Raw genomic sequence first — 23,644 nt, forward strand, 5'->3', positions numbered from 1 at the left:
ACATCATCCTTCCCTGTGAGTCCCCTCATGCAGAGCTAAGCTGAGGGCAGGGAATAATAAACTGCGATGCACGGGGCCGGCTGACTGAGAGTGATAGGAGTGTGATTGCTGACAGCGTGTTTGTTTAATGCCAGAATTGTGTAAAAATTGTGTTGCCTTTTCACAACTTTAAATGCACAGAATATCGGCACCAGTTATCAGAAATGGACCCGAAAGGAGACAGACTATAATCTGTATCGTTATCGGCTCTGTTAAAATGATATCAGTCGATCCCTAACTTGAACTATTATATATTGCAGTTAACAAATGTTTTCAGATACAAAGGGGACTCATGCATGGGAACCACTTATCTAGAGGATATATATATATATATATATATACAGAAGGAGATACAGTTATATATCTTATCTGATGTGATGCAACGTCACATTAGAATATATGTATTTTTTTATGTTTTTTTTCTGTAAAGTACACAAATCGTAGACAAACTAAGGTGATAAAAGCAGAAAAAAATTAAAATTCACAGCATGTTCCATTAAAAAAAATATATATATTCATGGATGGGTTTGCAGGTCTAGCATATTGATGACTAGCTGTCCTCGGACTGTCCAACTGTTATAGTAAATGTCTCTGAAAAATATGGAAAAAGAAGAGAAATAAAAAATCAAAGTAATTGATTTGGGAATTGCTTTGAATTTAGGCCAAAACATTATCCAGCTCAGAAATGCCTTCACTATGCTTCTAACATAGAATGTGACGGCAGATAAGAACCATTCGGCCCGGGGCGTGGTCTGAGGTGGGAGCGAGCTGGACGTGTCCGTGTGAGCTCCGCCGGGACCACTGGATCAACGGCTAACAGAAGCGGCATTCCGAGACCGATTGCGGATCAAACTGAAGGGAGACCCGAGATGGAAAAGCGGGCCCCTAAGAAGCCGACCAAAAAACAGGCTGAACAGGGAGCGACGGTGGCAGATCTCTTTGCGGCCTCCCGCGCCATGAGGAACACCCAAGATGGCGGACGGGAAAGCCTTGGAGGGCCGCGATCTCCTTCCAGCCCGGCATCCAGCGGGACTTCGGGATCCCAAGAGCCTGACGCCAAACAGATACTGGCTACCTTGGCGGAGGTAAGATCCTACCTAGCGACAGAGATAGCTAGAAATACCGCCGTTAAGTTAAGGCGGAGATACAGGCACTCGGCAATAGAACAGCAGTGCTAGAGCAAAGAGTGGAGTCCACAGTGGAAGCTCACAATGCAGCCGCTGCGCAAATTAACCTGTTAACATCCAGGTTAGCGGTGGCTGAATATGCGCTAGAAGATTTGGGCAACCGCTCGCGTAGGAACAATATCAGACTGCGGGGTTTGCCAGAGAGAGAGGGGGAAGGCTCCCTGATTGAGGTGGTACTCGCCATATTTAAACCATTGCTACCAAACATACCGGAAAACCTCTGGCATGTTGAGAGGGCTCATAGGGCTCTCAGGGTCAGACGGCCAAATGATACCAGACCCAGGGATATCATCATCAAATTTCAGTTTTTTCAAACAAAGGATGCTTTGATGAGATATGGAAGGGAAAACCAAATCAAGTATAGAGGAGCTGAATTGGCCCTATTTCAGGACCTGACACCAGACACCCTGAGACAGAGGAGGGAATGGAGGCCTATAACTGAATTGCTCCAACAGCACTCTATTAAATACGCGTGGGGCCATCCGTTCCGCCTGATGGCCTTTAAGGATGGGCGCTCTAAGATCCTACACCCTGGGGGCGATCCGGCGGCATTCCTGCACGACCTAGGGGTACAAGACACAGGCGACATTGCAGTGCCTGGAGCTGCGACAGCGACGGTACATCCCCTCCCTCGAGAATGGTACACGGCGGGTGAGTGAGGTCCGCGGGGGGACTCCCTTACGTTCCTTTTCTGGTGCCAGCCCCTTGAAGAAGTGCCCCATTGGGGACGGCTTGTGGGGGGTATTTTGCATCCTGTTTTTTTGGGAGGGGGTCTTTTTTCTGCGGGCACTTATATCTATTTTAATTTAAAGGTTTTTGTACCCGTCAGGAGCGAGTGATTTTTGCTCGGCCTGGGGTTGATATCCGGGGGGGGGGCTCCATTGTGTTTTGGGGAGGGTTAGGGCTTCTCCTTCTGGAAAGGTGTGGGATTATATACTCATATTGGGGACATGATTCTGACGCATCTGCAAGGCGGCGCCCAGCATACAATCGAGGCACGGTGTGGTTGCCAGCTCATGGGTTAACGTTTTCGCTATTGTTGTGAGGTCTGGACTCTGACTTTTAATATGTCCGGCGGGAGCGGGGTGGACGGTGGGGTAGGCACCGACGGAGGGGTTATTTGTATTTGTACTATGCACACCTATTGTTCGGTTATAGGCATGTTTAAACAGTTTTTAGTTTTTTCTTCGTACCCCCCTCTATGTATTTATGCTTCCTCTTTCACTCTCGAGTACCCACAACCAGGTATTAGATGCGGCCACATGTTGGGCTGCATAGAGGTGGATAGTTGAAATCCACCAAGACCAATTTTTGGCACCCGTATGCTCCACTCCGGCTGACTCGGGGAGCTAGGGATGAGGGGGGTCCCCAACAATTGAGGCAAAGGGCATACTGCTTGTTCTTTACGGGGGAGGGGGGACGTCGGTTTAGGCCTTATTTCTTCCCGCCTCCGGCTCACGCTCCATTAGCTGTGGGATATCCCCAGGGCTATAGCCCATATTTAGTCGCATGAACCCTGGATACCCCGGTCGGGCCTATATAAATGTCTTCCCATTTGATTTAAATAACACGCAAGGCAAGCTCTTTCCACCCATAGGATGCAGGGAGCAGCGAGGGGATCACAGGGCGAGAGTAAAGTCGAGTTGCAAGGGATGCCCGAGAAGAAGTACGGGTATGATACCCAAGGGGAGCCTGGGGTGGGGCGTCCTACCTAGGTGAATGTATTTGTAATGACCGCCACCAATCGTTTCTATTCGGCTGCGGTTTTAATTATTTTTAGGTTGGTCTGAATCCCTGGCCCTGTTGAGCCTTTTAGGATCACTGGAGGGACAGGGAATTATACCCCACAAGAGCCTGGCTTTAGATAAGACCAGGCATTTACTGTACATAATATGTTTTCTACTTACTGTTCTTTTTTTTTCCTCTTTATTTTGTCCCCTTTCTATCCCTTCTTATACCTTCCCTTACCCAGCCCTGGAGGGTGACGTTGGGGGAATACACCTTAGGAACGGCCGGAACGTAACTGGTGAGACTTCAATGACAGGAGCAGCGCTTACTATGCAAGCTAGATCACGCCGGCGAAGATTATCTATTCCTACCGAGAGAAAGTTAGACGAAATACATTTAGTGCGCAGGCTTCACAATGGGTTTTATCATAGCGATTCACACGGGATAGACCCATGCCGGTGAAGATATTGTCCATGAATGTTAAAGGTCTTTATGCACCCAAAAAAAGGCGCCTCATGTTTAGGGATCTCAACCGTTTGAACCCCGATATAGCTTTCCTGCAGGAGACACACATTCAGGCCTCGGCGAAATTTGCACTCAGAGACCGTACGTACCGAACCACGTATGAGTCGAGAGCGCTCAATAAGAGGAATGGCGTTGCAATCCTGGTACACCACAGATGCCCGCTTAATGTTACTAGGGTACATGCGGACTCGGGGGGCCGCTTTGTGCTCCTGTCAGGAACGTTGTACTCCCATAGCATACATATTATTAATCTTTATGGCCCCAATGACCCCTCTAAGGAGTTTTGGGCGGAATTGACACTGATGATTAACACTCTACCACATGGCATGATAATAGTAGGAGGCGATTTCAATGCAGCGCCATGCCCGGCGAGAGATAGGGGATCAGGTAAAGGTATTCCTAGATCGCATAATAGGGGCGGACAGGACAAATTATTACATATCTTCATGCAGGACACAGGCTTAGTAGATATCTGGAGGGCGCAACACCCGGACGACAACGATTTTACATTCTACTCTGCACCCCATGATACTTACTCGAGAATTGACTTGTTTTTGGTTAATACTCACTCAGTGCCCAAAGTATCGATATCGACTGTAGGATCCATAACCTGGTCTGATCACGCTGACATTTCCATAACATTGGATAAACTAAGTGCTATGTCCCCATGGTCATGGAAATTGAACACTTCTTTGCTGCGTGATCCGGCAATAGTTGAGGAGGTTAGGAAGGAATTGCTTGACTACTTCGCTAGAGAAACTGGCACGGATTTATCAAAGGTGACGGTGTGGTCGGCTCATAAAACGGTGATCAGGGGCGTTTTGATTCGTGCAGCAACGCTGAAGAAAAAACGCAAAACCCAACTGCTATCTTCCCTTCTGGAGTCCTTGCGTGAGGCCGAACTGAAACATAAGATCGACGCTACACCTGCTAACTTGCAGGTGGTGCGGGAACTGAGAGCCTCGATTAAAGGAACGATGATAGACAAAACAGCACGGGCTATCGTAAGATCTAAACGGACCTATTTTGAAAAGGGCAACAAGATGGATACCCTACTGGCGAGAACGTTACGGCCACGACAGCATCGACCCCACATTACTAAAATCAGAGATGCCTTAGGTCAATACCGCACAGACCCCACAGATATAGCTACAGTATTTACGGAATTCTTCGCTAAACTATACAACCACTCCACAACAGACCCCGCCAGAATCAGCGACGAAAGGGACAAGATACAAGCCTTCCTTGCCGGGCTGGATTTACCAAAACTAAATGGGGCGGAAGTGGAGTCCTTGAGGAAACCGATTACAGAGGGGGAAGTAGAAGTGGCAATCTATACTCTGAAAAGTAATAAGGCTCCGGGACCGGATGGATTCGATGGCTCTTATTATAAAACCTTTAGGGAAGAACTGGTTCCACACCTGGTTGATTGGCTTAACGAATTATTAGATGGAGGAACGCCTGATAGGGATATGTCACTAGCAGACATCGTTTTACTGCCGAAACCAGGCAGAGATTTGTCGACCCCAGAAAACTTTCGCCCGATTTCCCTTATCAATCACGACTCAAAAATACTAGCGAAGATCCTGGCTACCAGGATAAATCTGATCCTACCTCGGCTGATTCACCCTGACCAGGTGGGGTTTATACCAACTAGACAACTATTCGAGAATACTTGACGTAACGTGGACCTCATATGGAGACAAACCACGAGGAAGATACCGACGATATTACTATCGTTGGATGCCGAAAAGGCTTTCGACAGGGTTCAATGGCCTTACTTATTTACAATGCTGGATCACCTTGGATTCCCGGTTCAGTTCACGACTGCGGTTCGAGCAATGTATACCAACGTCAGAGCCCAAATCCGCATTTCGGGTGCAAAGATAAAACCGTTTGGTCTTAGCAATGGCACGAGACAAGGATGCCCATTGTCGCCCTTATTATTCGCCCTGTCTTTAGAGCCGCTCCTTCAGGCAATACGCGCAGCCCCGAATATCAAAGGGGTAGATGTCGGAGGGAAACGATACGTGGTGTCGGCATTTGCCGACGACGTGTTACTGACGCTAACTGAACCGAGGGGATCTATGGCGGCACTGGCAGACGTTTTGGGAGAATTTGGAGAATTGGCCGGATACAAGGTGAATATGGATAAATCCAGTGTGTTACCCATAGGGATGCCGGAGCTGGACACAGACTACATAGGGAGAACCTACAAGTTAAGAATATCGAGAGATCACATAAAATATCTAGGCATACGATTGACAGCGGATCCATCTAAATTATTCCAACAGAATTACACTCCGCTGATTAAGACCTTGATGACGGATATGGAGAAATGGATGGAAAAGGCAATTTCTTGGATCGGCAGGATACACTTCGTAAAGATGAATGTGCTACCCAGAATATTGTTTTTGTTCCAGGCACTTCCGATAAGGGTATCCAGATCAGACCTAGGACCGCTACAGCAAGCCATAGGCAAATTTATATGGCAAAACAGGAAACACAGGGTATCACGCAACATTCTTTATCGAGCTATGGGCAGAGGAGGACTTGGCCTTCCACATTTACACTTTTATTACATTGCCGCCCAACTGGCACAGGTGGCGCTGTGGCACTCCCCGCCTGAGGAAAGAAGATGGGTTGACCTGGAAGCATCCCTTATGGGGATGGATATGCCTCAGTTCTATATGTGGACCCCGAAGGAGCACAGACCGAACATAACAGTGACTTGTCCAGCGATCTCTAACTCGCTGAAAATATGGGACACGGCTGCACCTAAGTATGGCTTGGCGTCCTCCCCCTCACCGATGACCCCTCTATTGAGGAACAAAGCATTCTTACCAGGGATGTCGGCCCGGGAGTTTAGAGGCATGGAAAGGGCAGGACTGCAAAGGTTATTTCAGCTATACGAGGGGGGCTCGATCGTGACTTTTGACAATCTGCAAAATAAAACACCTCTGCGACCCTTTGACTATTTCAGCTACCTTCAGATCAGGGATTATGCCCGTAACATCCAGGTTAAACAAGCCGCAGAGGCACAGATGACGTTCTTTGAGAGAATGTGCGCAAAAGAACGATTCCCAGGGAAAATGATTTCACTTATCTACTTACATTTATGCCACAACACTTCAGAATGGGGAGGACTAACATACATAGCCCAATGGGAAGCGGAATTAGGAGAGACATTAGAGGGAGTGGAGTGGCAGGAGATGTGGGAGACGACCGCACAGGCTTCTATGTGTGTCTCCCTGCAGGAACAGTCCTATAAGACGCTATTTAGGTGGTATACCACACCGGTAAAGTTGAGCCGTATGAATCAAATTACTACAGACCTATGCTGGCGAGGATGTGGTCTCAAGGGCACATATGTCCACATGTGGTGGGAATGCCCAATAGCACAAGTGTTTTGGCGACAAATTGCGCAATTGCTACGAGACATATTTGAGAGGGAGGTTAAACTAGACCCATGGGTGTTCCTGTTAGCCAGACCTATAGATAACTGGACCAAAGCGCAACTAACCCTATTGAATAAGGTGACTCTGGCAGCTAGGAGAGCTCTGGCACAGGGATGGTTGAAACAGGAGGCCCCAGGGATTGATATGGTGATCAGGAAAATTAAAGATAATTACCTCATGGATGACCTCACAGCTCGAGTTAGGGGTACGACGAAAAAGTTTGAAAAAATTTGGGGCCCTTGGGAGGCCAGCGCAGCCAATACGTGAGTTTAGCTCACACGACATGGGATGGCCGGACCCTCCTGACGTCGCCCTCCTCCCCCCCCCCCTTTTTTTTCTTTCCCCTAGTTTTTCCTTTTTTCACACTCTGATATCTACTTTCATCTCTCTGTTCCTTTCCTTCTTTCTTGTGAGATCTTCTTAATTATTTCACGAAAGCCAGGCAGACTGAAAATAACTAGTACCACGAAAGGATTGGGACATGGGCTTACTGGTGCAATTGGATAGAACTTTGTAAGAGTTTGACAAAAAATATAAAACAGCAAACGAGTTGTTAGATTATCATGGAAACACAGGATGGAAAATAGGGCATGTCCTAAACATATTTAACATGCGAACATACTAGTATGACATATATGGTGCTGTTTGACCTGCCTTATTGGTTTCTGTTTTTGTCTTATTACTGCCTTTGCTTATCTCTCATCTATGTTATAAGTTTAAAAATTTTAAAAATAAAAAACTGGGAAGGACTGGTTAAAAGCTGATAGCCGCATTCCAGGATACGTTGGTGAAGTGAAGGTTTACTAGGAGGGATAGTTTAAGGTCATTCCAAATACGATGTGAACCATGCATATATAATGTAACAATATCCTGTATCGGCTCGTTTTGATATGCAATTATTGTAATGTTCTTCCTTGACATAAATAAAGAATTTATAAAAAAAAAAAAGAACCATTCGGCCCATCTAGTCTGCCCAATATTTCGAAATGCTTTTAAATAGTCCCTCGCCTTATCTTATATCTGGGATAGCCTTATGCCTATCCCACGCGTGCTTAAACTCCTTTACTGTGTTAACCTCTACCACTTCAGCTGGAAGGCTATTCCATGGATCCACTACCCTCTCAGTAAAGTAATACTTCCTGATATTATTTTTAAACCTTTGCCCCTCTAATTTAAGACTATGTCCTCTTGTTGTGGTAGTTTTTCTTCTTTTAAATATAGTCTCCTCCTTTACTGTGTTGATTCCCTTTATGTTTTTAAATGTTTCTATCATATCCCCACTGTCTCGTCTTTCCTCCAAGCTATACATGTTCAGATCCTTTAACCTTTCCTGGTAAGTTTTATCCTGCAATCCATGAACCAGTTTAGTAGCCCTTCTCTGAACTCTCTCTAAAGTATTAATATCCTTCTGAAGATATGGTCTCCAGTACTACGTACAATACTCCAAGTGAGGTCTCACCAGTGTTCTGTACAATGGCATGAGCACTTCCTTCTTTCTACTGCTAATACCTCTCCTTATACAACCAAGCATTCTGCTAGCATTTCCAGCAAAGTGTACTGTCACATAAATTGAGCGCCTGCAGATTTATAAATTAAAAAAATATAATTTCAGTGATGACTGGCTAAGCTTAATATGTAATGTATGTTAAAAACCTCGGTGCCATGATTTGTAATGGTGATTTAAGCTGATGCACAGAAACATGTATGTGGTTAGCTCTTCGTGTCTAGCATTATTGTTAGGGTTTGTTTTTGCATTTCCTTTTTTCTTTTTATTCTGTAAAGCTTTTTTTCAGCAATGATCTGGACACATTTTTGTTCTCATATACAGAAATTATACCCTTTCATTTGCAGCATGTTATTTGTCTGCCACAAAAGAACACGCAACTATATATCTTCTTTAAACTCGCCACAGGCTTTGCCCTAGTAATAAAGATCCAGCCATCTGATAAACACGTGGTGGCAATTTATTACACCAGTGAACGCATTCAGTGGTGTATCTTGGTTTTGTGCTGCCCTAGGCAGGACAAAACTCAGACACCCCCCCGCGCGCGCGCACGCCACCCCCACCCAACCCTTCCCCCCTGCCCCGCCTTCTAAATACACACACATTCACTGACAGATACGCATACACTAGCTAACAGACACACACAGTCAGACACACACAGTCGGACACACACACACTAACAAACACACACAGTCGGACACACACACTAACAAACATACAGTCGGACACACACAGTGAGACACACACACACACTAACAGACACACACTGTCGGACACACAGTCAGACACACACACTAACAGACACACACACACTAACACACACACACACACATACACACACTAACACACACAGTCACAGACACACACACACTAACAGACACACACACACACACTATCAGACACACACAGTCAGAGACACACACACACACTCACATTAACACATTTTTTATTTTTTTTTATTTACCCCCCCCCCCCCCCAGCCTCCTTACCTTTGGGAATGCTGGGGGTGGGGGAGTTCTCCCATTTCCTGGTGGTCCAGTGGCTGCAGGGCGGCACTGGCGGGCAGGCTGGGCGGCCGGCGAGGGAGCTCTTCCCCTGAGCTCTCTGCTCAGCTCCCTCGTGCGCCGCCCGCAGAGTGAGGCTGGGAGGCGGAGCCGGAATATGACGTCATATTCCGGCTCCCAGTCTCACTCTGCGGGCGGCGCGCGAGGGAGCTGAGCAGAGAGCTCAGGGGAAGAGCTCCCTCGCCGGCCGCCCAACAACCAGTCCAGCATGTCTGTTAGCCGCAAGGCTAACAAGACATTTGCCTTGGGCATTTGGGGGCGGCATTTTTTGCCGCCCCCTGGAAAATGCCGCCCAAGGCAAATGCCTTGTTTGCCTCGCGGCTAATACGCCCCTGAACGCATTATCACAATAGATATTGCCTTAAACACACAACCCAGCTTGTTAATGGATTGGGAAGCTGCGTAGGAAAGAAGAAATTAAAAATGTAGACCCAAAAGAGGATTGTATCTTCTAACGATGGACCCTTAGGACATGATGACCAATCTTGACACAGAAAAAGTTTGTGGGCTGCATGTTGATAAAGGTTGATCATCGTGGCAGATTAGTCCACAAACCGCTGTAGTTCTGTGGTTATTGTTAATCTAGATGGGCTTGGGAAAAATGTTACGAGTTCAGTCACAGAATTTGCACCAAACACACTATTTGTTTACATTCTAAAATCCCGCCAAACGCAATTCTACTTTATGTAATATGAATAATCAGGCCATAGTTAAATATTTCCTATCGAGACAAGGCAAATACGCGCACCTTCCTACATTATACAGCATGTTATATTTCCCTTGCTCTATTCACCAATCACTGAACTGTGGTAAAGTAATAAATATTTTGTAGGCCTAAAATGGCTGGTTTGAACAATAATTCTTTAACTCTGCTTTAGTCACAATTTGGTTACTTTAGCCTAAATTTTATAATTCAGTGTTGAGTGAATATATCCTATAGTGGAAACGTATATCATCTGGCACGTTTAAGGTTTGATTGTCAGCGGAATAGTTTTTTTATTTATTTAATTTTAAATCCTTCAATATTTAATCACAATGTATTGTTTTTAAAATTCTGAAATGGCTTAATTTGCGGTATAAACTATTTATACATCTGCAAGCTGTCGTGCACACTTGATACATTTTCACTAAAAGTTGTATTTCATTAGCTTGAGCTCTGTGCACGTGTGCTACATTTCAATTAACCCTGCACTTCACTAGAGCGAGCCGACACATGCCTATATTTTCACTAAACTAAAATATTCCCACCTTAACAAGCTATCTCGTATGAGTGATACATTGTGTCCTTCACAAAATCACAGCAACATGCTTTTATTATTCGTGCAGATATATAAAACTGGAATAGTCCATGATTTCTGTATAATGGTTCTTTAGAGAAAAAGTAACAACCAATAAAGAAGTATGAGCCTGCATTTGTCTGACAGCGTAAATCTGTAAAGGCCATAACATAAAAATACCATTTACTGCAAGTCGTATGATACATTAAACGTGTAATGTCTTGTGACCAGTAAAAGCTTAAAACAGTCTTGCAGGTTGTAGAATATAAAACATGGCTAGGTTGTGATGGATTATAAAATGTGGACATTAAAGTGTCTCAAACTTAACCGTCTCTTATATTTCCTCTTCTCTTCCTCTTTCTGAATATTTTCTTTAATTCCAATCTATTTGTCTTCAAAGCAAAAGACAAAGTAGGGACTACTTTTTTTTTTGTATGTATTTTTCCTACGCCTGACAAATCTTGACAAGGAGTGGAGGTTTGAGTCATAAGGTTTGTCAAGAAAGTGAAGCTTGCCTTTAGCTCCACCCTTTGTCAAGATTTGTCAGGTGTAGGAAAAATACATAAAACAAAGTAGTCCCTACTTGGTCTTATATTTTAAAGAGAATGTTATACTGGCACACAGGAATGAGAGCAGAGGTGAGAAAGGGGTGGGACGTGGGCTAAGGAACTGAACTTGACACAGCTCTTGACTAGAAGTTATACTGCAAGAATTAGAGGCATCTATGGTCTGTTTTAAAATAGGACCTTTGAAGATCAGATTGTTATCAAGTCAATTATATCCATTGCTCCTCTAAGGCCTAAAAAAATAACTTGATACTGAAGCAAAAAAAGAAAAATACTAGCCACTCTTCTTTCCAGGATTTTAATACACTCTTCACACATGTGACAGACCTGCTTTAAATATTGCCAATTTTAACACTTGTTTTTTTTTTTGTTTTCCTATAACTTTGAAAATGATTTATCCCGATAAACGTCACAGAGTCCTTTTCCTTTGATCCAAGTACATTTCCCAATTGAAATGCCTGCATTGACTCACCATGGCAGAGATAAGCTGCACTCAGCTCACACATGTAGGAGGACGTGGGTCTGTCTCCCATCGCACAGACAAATAAATAGCTTCATTGTGAAATCCAGTTCACCATCACATTTTCCACTGCATGTCTTAAAAACCACAGCTGCTGTCTTTACTCACAGTACATTTCTTTATCTCACAGAGACCCATAGCTGTATATTCATTAAAGCAGTAATTGTAAAGAATTGACAAAGATACTTATATTTTTATAATTCCCAGTCTAGTAAATAAACCTCATAATTTTTGTTTGAGATTTTGTCTGCTAAAAGTGTAGCTGTGAAAAATTCAAATAATGTGTAAAAAAAAAAAAATAATGTTGTTGAATTTACCTGGGCTGTCTTGTATTGCTAAAGGATGTATTATTTTTATTATTTTATTCTTTATATAGCGTCCGCAAGTTCCGTATCGCTGTATAATGGCATATGAATAGATTTGTTAAATAGCTTTTTGCTATTTAAGCATGTCTCCCAAATCGTATCATTACCAGGTTTTAGATGTTTTATTTGAATTGTATTGTTTTGTAAAAATATTTAAAATTAATATTGCTATATAAAGCTTATCAGGGCAACACATATTCCTAACTCTCGGTTACTCGTGAGCAGAAAGATTACTGAAAGGTAAATCTGGAGTTCGCTTCATCTCCTGTTTAAGGGTTCATTTCATGGCAGGATTGGACAATTCTAGTCTGACAGACAGTCTAAAAAATATTTCTGCTTTGTGTGCGATTGCTGTGATGAGAGAGGGTAAAGCCTAGTAGCTCAATTTAGTCATTCTTTTTTTAAATTTATTTTCTTAATTCTTTATTTATAAGTTTTAATGAGTGAAATACAAAGTCAAGTATACAGACGATAGAAAGGATTAACTGCACTTACAGAAGATAAATATGCAAGTTACTCATTCTTAATTGAGCATCTTTTGTCTAGCTGAGTGTTCACGTCATGATCACTCTCATTTTGCTGTCAGACCCACGCATGTTTGTGTTTCATGTTCCATTTTGTTTGGAGTTGTTACAGTGGGAAACAGGCCGTTTCAGTATTTATATCTTCTTCATTGCAGAGACATAGCCCACAGCGAACTAACATTTCATGATTGTGTGACATTCTCCTTCCCAGGGCTGTACGTAAGATTCTGGAGAGAGCCCGGCAACTTGTGGATTCCAAGAAGGAAGATGGATTCACTGCCCTCCACCTTGCAACTCTCAACAACCACCAGGAAGTGGCAGGAGTTTTAATTAAAGAGGTAATAAATAATATATTAAAGTGCAGGGATTGTTCCAAAATCAGCTAGATGCAAAATTGAGTACAATAATGTTCAACCGGAATGGTTGGTTGTGTCTTACTGCAAACATTGTTTATTACAACTAGGATTTGGCCGTCTCAAGTACATAAGCTGTAGGGTTATTTTTTCAAACGTATATTATGATTATCCAGGAGCTGAGCATGCTGGGAATTTTTTTATTTCTCAAATAACCTGGCATGTCAGAAGTACAATGTTTATCACATCTAGAATTGTCAAGGACAGTCAAAGTCAAGTGTCATTATTGTTAAAAAAATTTTTTTATAATATTTCAGTGACCTTATGTTTTCCACTTTTGTAGAAAGAGGGATCTACATGACCGCTGACAGGCAGTTAGGGAATTTTCTACAAACCGGAACTTAAGATATATCTGTTTATGCACCAATTATTATGGTTATTTTTATTTATCTATCTTGTAGAGTGCTAGATGTGTGGGTTTTGAAAACAGATTAAAAACCTCTTAGGCCTTAGGTTCTGGTGAATATTCCAAAACATTGTTGCCCTCGAGGCTCACTGCTTTTAGTTTCCATTTGCACTCTGCTCTCAACATTCAGGCCCTGCTCTCAACATTCAGGCCCTGCTCACAGCATTAAAACCTTGGATGCCGCCTCCACACCCTGAACACAGCATTCACGCATAACATTCACATGCTACCCCAGCAGTCACACACTGCCACCAGAATTATTTCGGGGCTTATTTTCAGTGTTCACAATTTCAAATCTCTTCTAGGACCTGGCTAGTAGCACAGGACTTAAGGTTTTAAGCCTGATATTGGGATACCAGCATCCCCGATGGGGTATAACCAAACACTGTTTGATTTGACAGTAGTTCTGTTCAAGTAACTTCTCTCCATTTATTGATGTCCGAGAAATTAAGCTTTATAATCACACAAGTAAAGATAGATTATTTTCTATTTATATTTAGAAAGTTTTACTTGTAAGTCTTTGCACTTTAGATCTTCATTTTCCAACAAATTGGTTATTGTGTTTGCATGTCCTAGGGTCGCTGTGATGTCAATCTCAGGAATAACAGGAACCAGTCTCCTCTTCACTTGGCAGTGACCCAGGGCCATGTCAACTTAGTGCATCTGCTGCTGTCAGAAGGAGCCGATGTGAATGCCGAAGATGAGGATGGCGACACCCCAATGCACATTGTCTTTATGCGTCAGCATCTTGAGCTTCTGGAAGCCAACCAGGATGAAGATGGCTCATCTCCACTCAGCAAGGTAACGATCTATAAAAAAGGGGTAGTCAACAGCAGCAAACCAACTGTTCTGAAACTGATAGGTATAGTTACCCAACGCCTACATAGTGTGTAGCCTAATCTAAAGTTTAAGAGACCTCTGCAATGAATATAATCCTTGACACTGGGCAGATGTTCCTCGAATGGCCAGTTCATTTAGTGATCTGGAGAGGTTTACCTAAATCGTTTTTCTATTAGAAATCCAGCAACTCAATTAACGGACAGGGAAGCAACCCATCGTGCAACTCACGGATTAAATCATTTTTACTTCTGTCCTTTGACATTGTGAGCAGGCTGTATAATGATAGTTAGTAAATACGATCGACATTTTATTTTGGGTGTTTGATAACCGTACATATTGAGGATGGCGTACTGAGACATATATTTAAGTTACCAGATTAAGTAGCTACATTCTGTCAAAATAGAATTTTGTTCTAGGTAAACTTTTGCTGATACAGCAAATTAAAATGAGGTAAACACATATGTTACATGCATTCTGTGTCATCTTCTTCCATGCCAGCTACATGCAGAAAATGTTTGAATTATTCAGCAAATATCATAACTAGACATGTGCTTGACTGGCATTATTTTTTTAGCTTATTGTAAGTCCATGTTTTTTTTTTCATTTTTTTTTTTTCATTCTTTATTTTTGTTGTGCGGGGGGTTACAGACATATCAACTTACGCCACAACAGCGTATCACGGTTTGTACATAGAATAAACATTGGCGTGATGATTCGCACATTTTTGTATATTTGGAAGTTCAACTAAACAGTTATTTCAACAGAGTGAGAAGCACTAAGAGGATAGTTTGTTGTAACATCGTCAAGAATAAAGACAACATGTCAGTTTTCGGATAATGCAGAAGATAAGCTATTCGGGTGAACATACTGACATTTTGTGAATTTAAAGGGTCACAGGCTTAGTTAAGTTGTGTCTGTCGTATGTAAGTTAAAACAAAAAAAAAATAACACAGACGAGGTATAACAAGTAGGTTCAGTGAGTGATTATGAAGATTACTCAAACGGTGCTTTTCATGGGCAGAGTCTAGCAAACTAATCATGCTAAATGTTAAACAACAGATTAATTATAGTAAGTGTAGTCAAGTTAGGTAATATGCATGCACAGTGTAAGTCTGGTAGAGAAACGTGTCTATAATTGAACTTAATGACAGAAGCTAGGTTTAACTGTATTTCAAGCAGGAATATTCTAAGCCAGCCAAACAGTATAAGTCTACAAAAAAATCCAACTTTAACACGGTTTAAGAGTTCAGTGAGTGCAGGAGGTGTTGCTGCTAAAATATAATGGTCAGCACAGTGTGGTAGGTAGTCAGTGATGGTCAAAAGGGTCACAGCCTAATGCTGCTGGTGTTGCAGGAGCCTATTGCATGTGATAAAAGTTAAAATTACAGAGCAGGAGATAAAAACTTAAGTAAGTTACATCTGATTGAAAATAAAAACATTTTGTTTTCATGCAGGCTGTGTCAGTCACAGCCAGGGGAGGTCTGGCTAGGGCTGCATAAACTGAAACCACAGTGATTTAACTTCTAAATGGCATTGAGCAGTGAGACTTCAGAGGCATGATCTATACAGCAAAACTGCTTCATTAGGCTAAGGTTGTTTTGGTGACTATAGTGTCCCTTTAACATAATGTTATACCTCCACTGAAGTTTCTGCTGTTGATCTGTAGAAAAACTCATACTTTGTTTTCTAATGTTTACTGAAGTTGCAGGCATCCGGGCTGCTTGGAAACATAGAAATGAATATAAGTACTGTAATGGCTTGCTTTCTGGCACAATCAGGAGCCGATATTAACTACGCTAATCACCGAGGAAAGTCCCCGATGGACCTGATCAAAGATGCAAGGATAGCGCATCTGATTAAAAGCTTCTCCCAGAAATACAGGTACATGGGCTAAAAATTACAATTATTTCATTAGGAATAGGGCACAAGGGACAGAAATGATGAGGCATGGAGACTAGATACAATTCAAAAGTCATAGAGAAGTGATAGAAGTATGGTTAGAGAAGAAACAACAGCAGTAGTAAACAAATTGGAGAATTGGCTGATGTTGGAGGAGGCAGAGCACTGACCCAACCCAGCACTGGAATCGGTTAAGTACAGAAAGTTTTTTTTAACCCTTTCTGAGCCAGAGAAGGAAATAAAGGGGGCTATAGTGCAAGGAATACAACTTTGTATTCCTTACACTATAGAATCCCTTTAACACTGTGCCGGCAATTGAGGAGTGGTGAAGGAGCGTATTTAAGAGGGTATTATAAGTTGATTATACACCTTAAAATACACATTTAATTATTTAATATATGTACGTTTTGAGGTTGGATGGTTAAGAGCGGGACAATGGGAATTACTTAACAGGTGGGAAAAGGTGACAAGCTTCAGGAGCTCCTACATTTATTTGTTTAGGATTTGAACCCTGTTTTTATAGCGGCTGTAATCCACAACACCTATAGTAACCAAACTGGCCACTGGTTGGCAGTTATTCTTTATTTGAAGAAGACTTCAGACCTTCCGTTATTATACAGCTGGCCCTTAATCTAAAGCTGTAATTCTGAATCTAATCGCTTTATATTTGGTTATTCTGGCTTCGATATTACTTTAGATCCTCAATATTTTCACAATAGCTCAATCTATTTTGTTTTTTCTTTCTTGCAGAGAGCAACAGGTGGAATCTGACTCCACCACCATCACCAGTAGTCTACGCCGGGTACACACTACTCCCAACACAATGACTAACCTCAGCCTATCCAGCCCTGCCAGTCCAGCAGAGTGCCTAGTATGCTCAGAATTGGCAGTCCTCATTAGCTTCTTTCCTTGCCAACACAGCATAGTATGTGAAGGTATGTCCTCTTGTAGGCCTGAAAGCCTGGGTTGTAGTGGGAGATCTGGAAACCATTTTAAGAAGTTAGAAAGTCCATAAAGTCAATTCAGTGTTTGGTGAATAACCCTGTCTGTTCTTTCATTCAGAGTCCCTGAATATTAAGCTTGTGAAACTCTAGTCTATTCACCAAAAACCTTTGCCTCGTTCAGGCTTTGACCTATTCATTCAAAGCCTCTCTACATTCAATTTGAGACTGAAATTTTGTGTTTTTAGTTTGCAAATATCCAAATAATTAAAAATGTAAAGTGCAAAATGCAAAAAAAAGAATTTTTGGTGCACTATCCATAGTGCATGTGGCGAGTCATTATTCTAAATAATTCAAAAATATAGAATCTGTGTTCACTTTTAATAGCATTTCAGCTTCCTTAGAAAAGCAACATTAGGAATTTTTTTTCTTTTTGTGTAAATCTGTTTTTATTGAACTTCTTACTTTGAGTACAGGTAAAGAGAAGAGTGCAGGTGGAGACTCACAGGTCTCTGTTAATGTGTCATTACATTTTCAAACATTGCATAACGTATGCATTCATATATACATAGGTGCATAAGAGGGTTGACCAACAATAGTCATGTGTCTTGTACCATTACCCTCGGTGTTTCTTAAATTTATTTATCGGTATTTGCTTACTGTTACGCTACTTCCCATGTTATGCCCTCAGCACTTGTGTCATGTGGGTACCTTTCGTTATATCCCTCTGAGTTGTTCTTTCTGGTGAGCATTTGAGCGTGCCCATCTTAGTTTTAGTTAGCCAATTGGATATGCCCCCCGTGGTTGCAATGTGTTGGTGTGGTTATCTTGATTACTGATGCCTTGGGATTGGAGGCCAATGCAGTAAACCATTAGTCTCCTTCACTCCTGTGTCTTGTGTGAGCAGGTGTTGTAGTTGTCTTCCGGGGATTGGCATCCGTGCCGCAGGGACTGCTATAGGTCCCACGGTCATGTTGGCCGGGATGTAAGCATCCACCTAGAGCATGGGCCATCACCCAGTGGCATCCCCCTTCGGCGTTCCTGAGTCTCTGTTCAGGGATATGGGAGAAGATAGGTTAGGTAGAGGCAGAATAGAGAAGCAGGTTGGGTGAGGTTAGCCTATGGCCGCCGCCAGGTGGAGCACGGCCCCGCCGGCGCGCCACCCCTGGAGCTGGGGTCTTGTAAAGAGCCATGTATATGAAACACGGCTACCATGCCTTTGCGTGTCTAGTCTCTCTTTGTCAGGAGGGCATGTAGCACTTCCACCCTCTGTATGTCCTCTAGCCTATGGATCCACTCGTTTTTGCCAGGGACTTCCGTTTTTTTCCAGTCGGCTAGTATATTGGCCTTGGCCTTGGCCGTGTTCAGTAGGTGACACAAAATTGATTTCTTATAGCGTGAAATTGGTTGTGGAGAGATATGTAGTAGGGCGAGGTCGGCCGACCATTCAGGTATATCCCATAGGATCATGGTCACTTTGTCTTTTACCATCTCCCAGTATGGGGCTAAGTCACAGCAATCCCACCAGATGTGTAGCAGCGTTCCCCTGTCCATTTGGCATCTCCAGCATGTCGGGCGTTTTATACCATAGCGATATTAGTTTATAATTCACCTCCTGGTAATAGAAGCCCATGGAGCTCTTGTGCTGCCACAGCAGTGCCTTGTCCCACAGTGCTGAAGAGAATGTCTTGCCCATCTGGTCTTCCCATTGTCTCCGGAAGGTTTTGTTTGCCTATTGTTCGTGGACCACTGCGTATTGATAGTGTGGATATTGCGTTGCCTATGGTGGTACCTCGGTCGCATATTCCCTCAAACCATGTGAGTTCTCTGTGTAGACGTTCCTTGTGCGGTAGCGAGCCGTAGTAATGTTTCAGTTGCAGTATCGGAGGGAGTTTAGGGGAGTCCTCGGTCTACCCTCCTTTAATGAATTGAGGTCCCGCAGCATTCCGTTCCTTAAAGCTACATTAAGAATGCTATATCCATGTTTTAAAAATTAACAAATAAAACATTGCAAGATAAATGTATTATTATTTTATTTTATTTTTTTATACATTAATGCTGACTATATACTGTAATCCATGGGAATATCAATAATGAATACATCCCGTGTTCTGTTGGATTGTAAAGACTGGTGTATATAATTCTCTGTGGGAATATCGAGACAGATTATTGTATTTATTGCTCTCTTGGAATAAATAGACTGACTGTATATAATGTACTATGGGAACATATAGACTTACTATATAAAGTGCTCTGTTGGAATATAAAAACTATTCCTATCAACAACAAATATTTGTCATTATGAATTACATTTACTTATATCATTGACTCTTGTTAATATTGGTCTTCCTTTACCCTTCGTTTTCTCTTTAGAATGCTCCAAACGAATGAAGAAATGCATTAAGTGTCAAGTATCAATAACCAAAAAACTTAGGCAAGGTAAGCAGACAATACTATGAATGTCTTTGCAGTTTTAGGGACAATTTTTTTTTTAATTTTATGCTGCAAACTCAGACTGCTCTTCTCATAATTTTCAGCCAGCTGCAAGCTGATATGATGACACAGTTAGGAAAAGAATAACATTTTTATCAAAAATATTTATTTTTATTAAAAACAAAGGAATTGCAATTAAATATATATTTTCATGAAAAAGTAATGTAAGCTATACAACATATAAATAAGGCCTAAGGTAAATACATCATAATGCCAGAATATGTGAAGGTTAAAAAGTAGTGACCTCAATCACACCAGGGCACTTTCTAAGATATCTCCTGATTAGGAAGCAATTCTAAGAAAATGTGTTATAGAACACCAACAGAAGTAAAGGATGGTGTGAAGAGGTAGAAGTAAATTTTTCAAAGTAGGGGATGGTATGTAAGTAAAAATAAATAAAAAACAGAATCATTGGGGAGTATGGGGTATAGCAAGTGTAGATCAGTGGGGTAGAGGAAAAGGAGGAATGCACCAAAAGGCCATTTTTTAGTTTGAAAGTCTAAACACACTGATCCAAGAACCCAGAGGTTCATGCCCAGTTAGTTATTGTAGTAAATATGTCATATGGTTGTGAGCATCAAAGCAATAATAGAATTGCACTGTATTTGTATTTTTAGATAGCACAGAAGTTGATGGTGTTCCTAGTTTAGAAGCATCTGATCAGCGCAAGATCATGGAAGATCTTCAAAACCGCTATCGCCAAATGGAAGAACGGATGACTTGTCCAATCTGTATTGACAGCCACATCAAGCTGGTGTTTCAGTGTGGACATGGGTCGTGCACAGATTGCAGCACATCCCTGACTACCTGCCCCATTTGCAGACAGCTCATCAAGGAAAGAATACAGATATTTGTCTGAGGAGCAACACAAAGGCCACTGGTGTCCTACCTACATCATCTTAGATCCTAAGACAGAATACAACATGCCAATCTTGGCCATACATCCTCTCAAACGAATTTTGCTCAGAGAGGAAGCCCTGACTTTTGTTCTGAGAAAGTGTGGCTCTGTGTGTTACAGTAAAAACAAATGACTACATCTAATTATCATCGCTGGAAGGGCTAATTCATAGTTCAGTCTTCCTGAGGACATCCATTCACCAGAGGGACAGATAATGTCATTAAGACCATCCCATCATTTATAACACTAGTGTTATCACTGGCCAATCCAAGTAGCAGACATTTGTATGTGAATTTGCACATATTTGTTTTTATTTACGTCTTGTTTTTCACAGCCTTCAAACAGAATATGCTGCATTTACAAATTATATTTAATTTATGTAAATCAGTTTATCTATAATAAACCATCATATATGGTCAATCATCCACTCTCGGCATTGGACATGAAGGCATTTGTGAGCTTCCACCGCTGACCATATTCAAATGCAAAACAAAATAAATTTTATTGGCTTTCATTTATGTAGAAAACTTTATATCCCTACTTTTATCAAAGACATCATTACACAACAAAGCATCAGATAGAAACTATATGTCACAGTCATTCTTCATAGTATATCAATAGTATATACATTTTGTATAACACCCACTATTGGCTCTTTGTGGTGTGAAAAGATTCACTGGTGAAACTTCTGAAATCCATTTACTGTGTCTGGATGTCTGGAGCAAGCCAAATATAACGTGCCTGTTCTAGATAATGGGGATCCAATATAGAGTCACAATGTAGGAGTTAGCAACCACTCATGTGCAGCCAAGAGATCCATCCGCATATTTAGTGTAGATACGTTGATGACATATAGTATGCTTGTTGCTACATGTGCACTGCATTGGGAGACATTCTATATGGATGGCAGGTTAAAGGACTATCTCCTATTTTCCTATGGAAACTTATTTTCACAATCACAAACTGTTTCGTGATTAGGAATAGCACTGAAACAATGGAGAGATTTTTCTCTGGAGATGAAGCTCTTTAACTTTAAAAACTGTATATTGAATATCTCACAATATATAGGGAATGTATGCACACGTTGAAAACGATTTGGTTAATGTAGTTGCCACATCTCGGATTGTTAACCGTCAAAGTGGATAATCAGTTTCGGCTTTGCTCATTTTACTCAAAATAATTTGTGAAATGTGTAAAAATGCTTCTTAATGTTCCATTCAATTATTACTGGGCCATTCCAGTGTTATTGGACTATTGCAACATTTCATTGTACCTTTCAGCACTCAGGAACAAATGGATACATTTACTAGTTAACATTGTCTCTGTAGCAATATTTAAACTTCTCGAGAAGACAAACATGACAGTAAAATTCAATTTGTGTTTCACAAGTCACTTTTGGTGTATTCTTCTTTGTCAAAGTAATAGTATTTGTTTAAGTTCCAGAAGTGTATTTAGGCCACTATAGATAATATATTGCATTCAATTAAATGAATTTTGTAGCATAAAGAATACAAACCTGTATTCCTTATGTTTTAGTGTTCTTGTCCCTAGTGCCATAATAATACATATCAAACTTTTACTTACCTTATTGCAGAGCCGGGTCTTCCACACTGCTGCTCACCTCTGCCCCCGGCAACATCATTGAGGAGGCATGGGCTCCTCAACGATAGTCCAATCCAATGCTCCTCGTAGGGGCATGCATCAAAGCTTTCCACATAGGAAAGCATTGTATTCAATGCTTTCCTATGGACTTCTGCGTCAAATGACCAAATTTTATTTGGTCAGTGCCCCGGAAGTGTCTCTAGTGGACAGCCACTAAAAGTGGGTTTAAGCCTGCAGCGTAAACATTGCACTATCTCAAATACTGCACTGTTTTATATTGCAGGGTTAAAAGGACAGGGCCACTGCATCAAGACCACTTCAGTGAGCTGAAGGTTCCACCAGCTCTTTGTTATTAAAGTACTTGGCAACCTGTAGTAAGTCAACCTGTTAGCACCCTTGACACTATAGCCGCTACACATGCTGCTTTGAATGTTCTTTTACGTTATATTAAATATTCCTAATAATGGATTTTTCAAAATATGCAATTAATATCAAGGTTCCATATAGCAATGTGAAGACACAATTAAAACAGGCTCCCTCCATACTGATATGAAGGACGAGTAGAAAATAAAGACTGTCTGATAGATTGGGCCATGTACTATTTAGAATTATTTCAAAGTATTGTTTCTTGTTCTTTCTGCTGTAAACGAAAGTGCCACCAATATGTCAGTGCTATCATGGTTTGTTCAAGAGAAAATTATTTTGAGGGTTGTGTATAGACTATAATTTCTTTGCAATTGGCACAATGTGAGATTTTATTTTCTTTCTTACCCTCCAGACTGGTACTCTTTACCCTAATCATTGCATGACGCTTCCTCAAAAGTCCAGTTTTTGTCTTTGCATTTTTGTGTCTTCACATAGGTCTTATCTCTATATTTTACAAAACCGAATACCCTACACTTTCAAATGGAAACTTCTCTTCCACAAGACATTGCTTCAACTCTTTTCCTTTACCTTCCTTGGCCTTAAGTGCCCTTCCACTAACCCATTTTGCTCTCCACCACAGGCTGTTTAAAATATGAAGAAGAAGGGCTTATTCTGTTTATGCACCTAATACATCAGCCGTTTAAAACTCTGCATCAAGACCAAAAGCTATACTGATATTTTTAGTTTCCTCATTGATAGGCACATCATACGGCTTCAGGTAACGGTATGTACCTATTATTTAGCATGATATTTGTAAGAAGATATATTAAAAGATACTGTAGGCACTATAACAATTTTATCTAATTTAATTGGTTATAGTCTAGAGCCCCCTGGCACTGTCCCTCCATTCAATATTAAACCACTTTCTAGCAGTCTGACATCCACTGGAGGTATGCATAAGGAAGACATTAAAGGACTCTCCAGTTCCAGGAAAACACATCCGTTTTCCAGGCATTACAGAATCCTGCA

General features: G+C 41.6%; 1 protein-coding gene across 6 annotated transcripts in view; it reads left to right on the forward strand.

Annotated features, from left to right (window-relative positions):
* MIB2 (MIB E3 ubiquitin protein ligase 2) overlaps positions 1 to 22,039 on the forward strand; it is an 83,377-nt gene extending 61,338 nt beyond the window's left edge. For all 6 annotated transcript variants that reach the window (XM_063436378.1, XM_063436383.1, XM_063436380.1 and 3 more), the window contains 6 exons: positions 12,969 to 13,095; positions 14,153 to 14,377; positions 16,119 to 16,297; positions 17,066 to 17,250; positions 19,630 to 19,695; positions 20,367 to 22,039. In XM_063436378.1, coding sequence (XP_063292448.1) covers positions 12,969 to 13,095; positions 14,153 to 14,377; positions 16,119 to 16,297; positions 17,066 to 17,250; positions 19,630 to 19,695; positions 20,367 to 20,608 — 1,024 coding nt within the window. In that variant the 3' untranslated portion in view covers positions 20,609 to 22,039. The remainder of the gene's footprint in view (positions 1 to 12,968; positions 13,096 to 14,152; positions 14,378 to 16,118; positions 16,298 to 17,065; positions 17,251 to 19,629; positions 19,696 to 20,366) is intronic.
* The last annotated feature ends 1,605 nt before the right edge of the window (positions 22,040 to 23,644 follow it).

This window comes from Pelobates fuscus, chromosome 11 (genome assembly GCF_036172605.1).
Source record: "Pelobates fuscus isolate aPelFus1 chromosome 11, aPelFus1.pri, whole genome shotgun sequence".
NCBI lineage: Eukaryota > Metazoa > Chordata > Amphibia > Anura > Pelobatidae > Pelobates > Pelobates fuscus.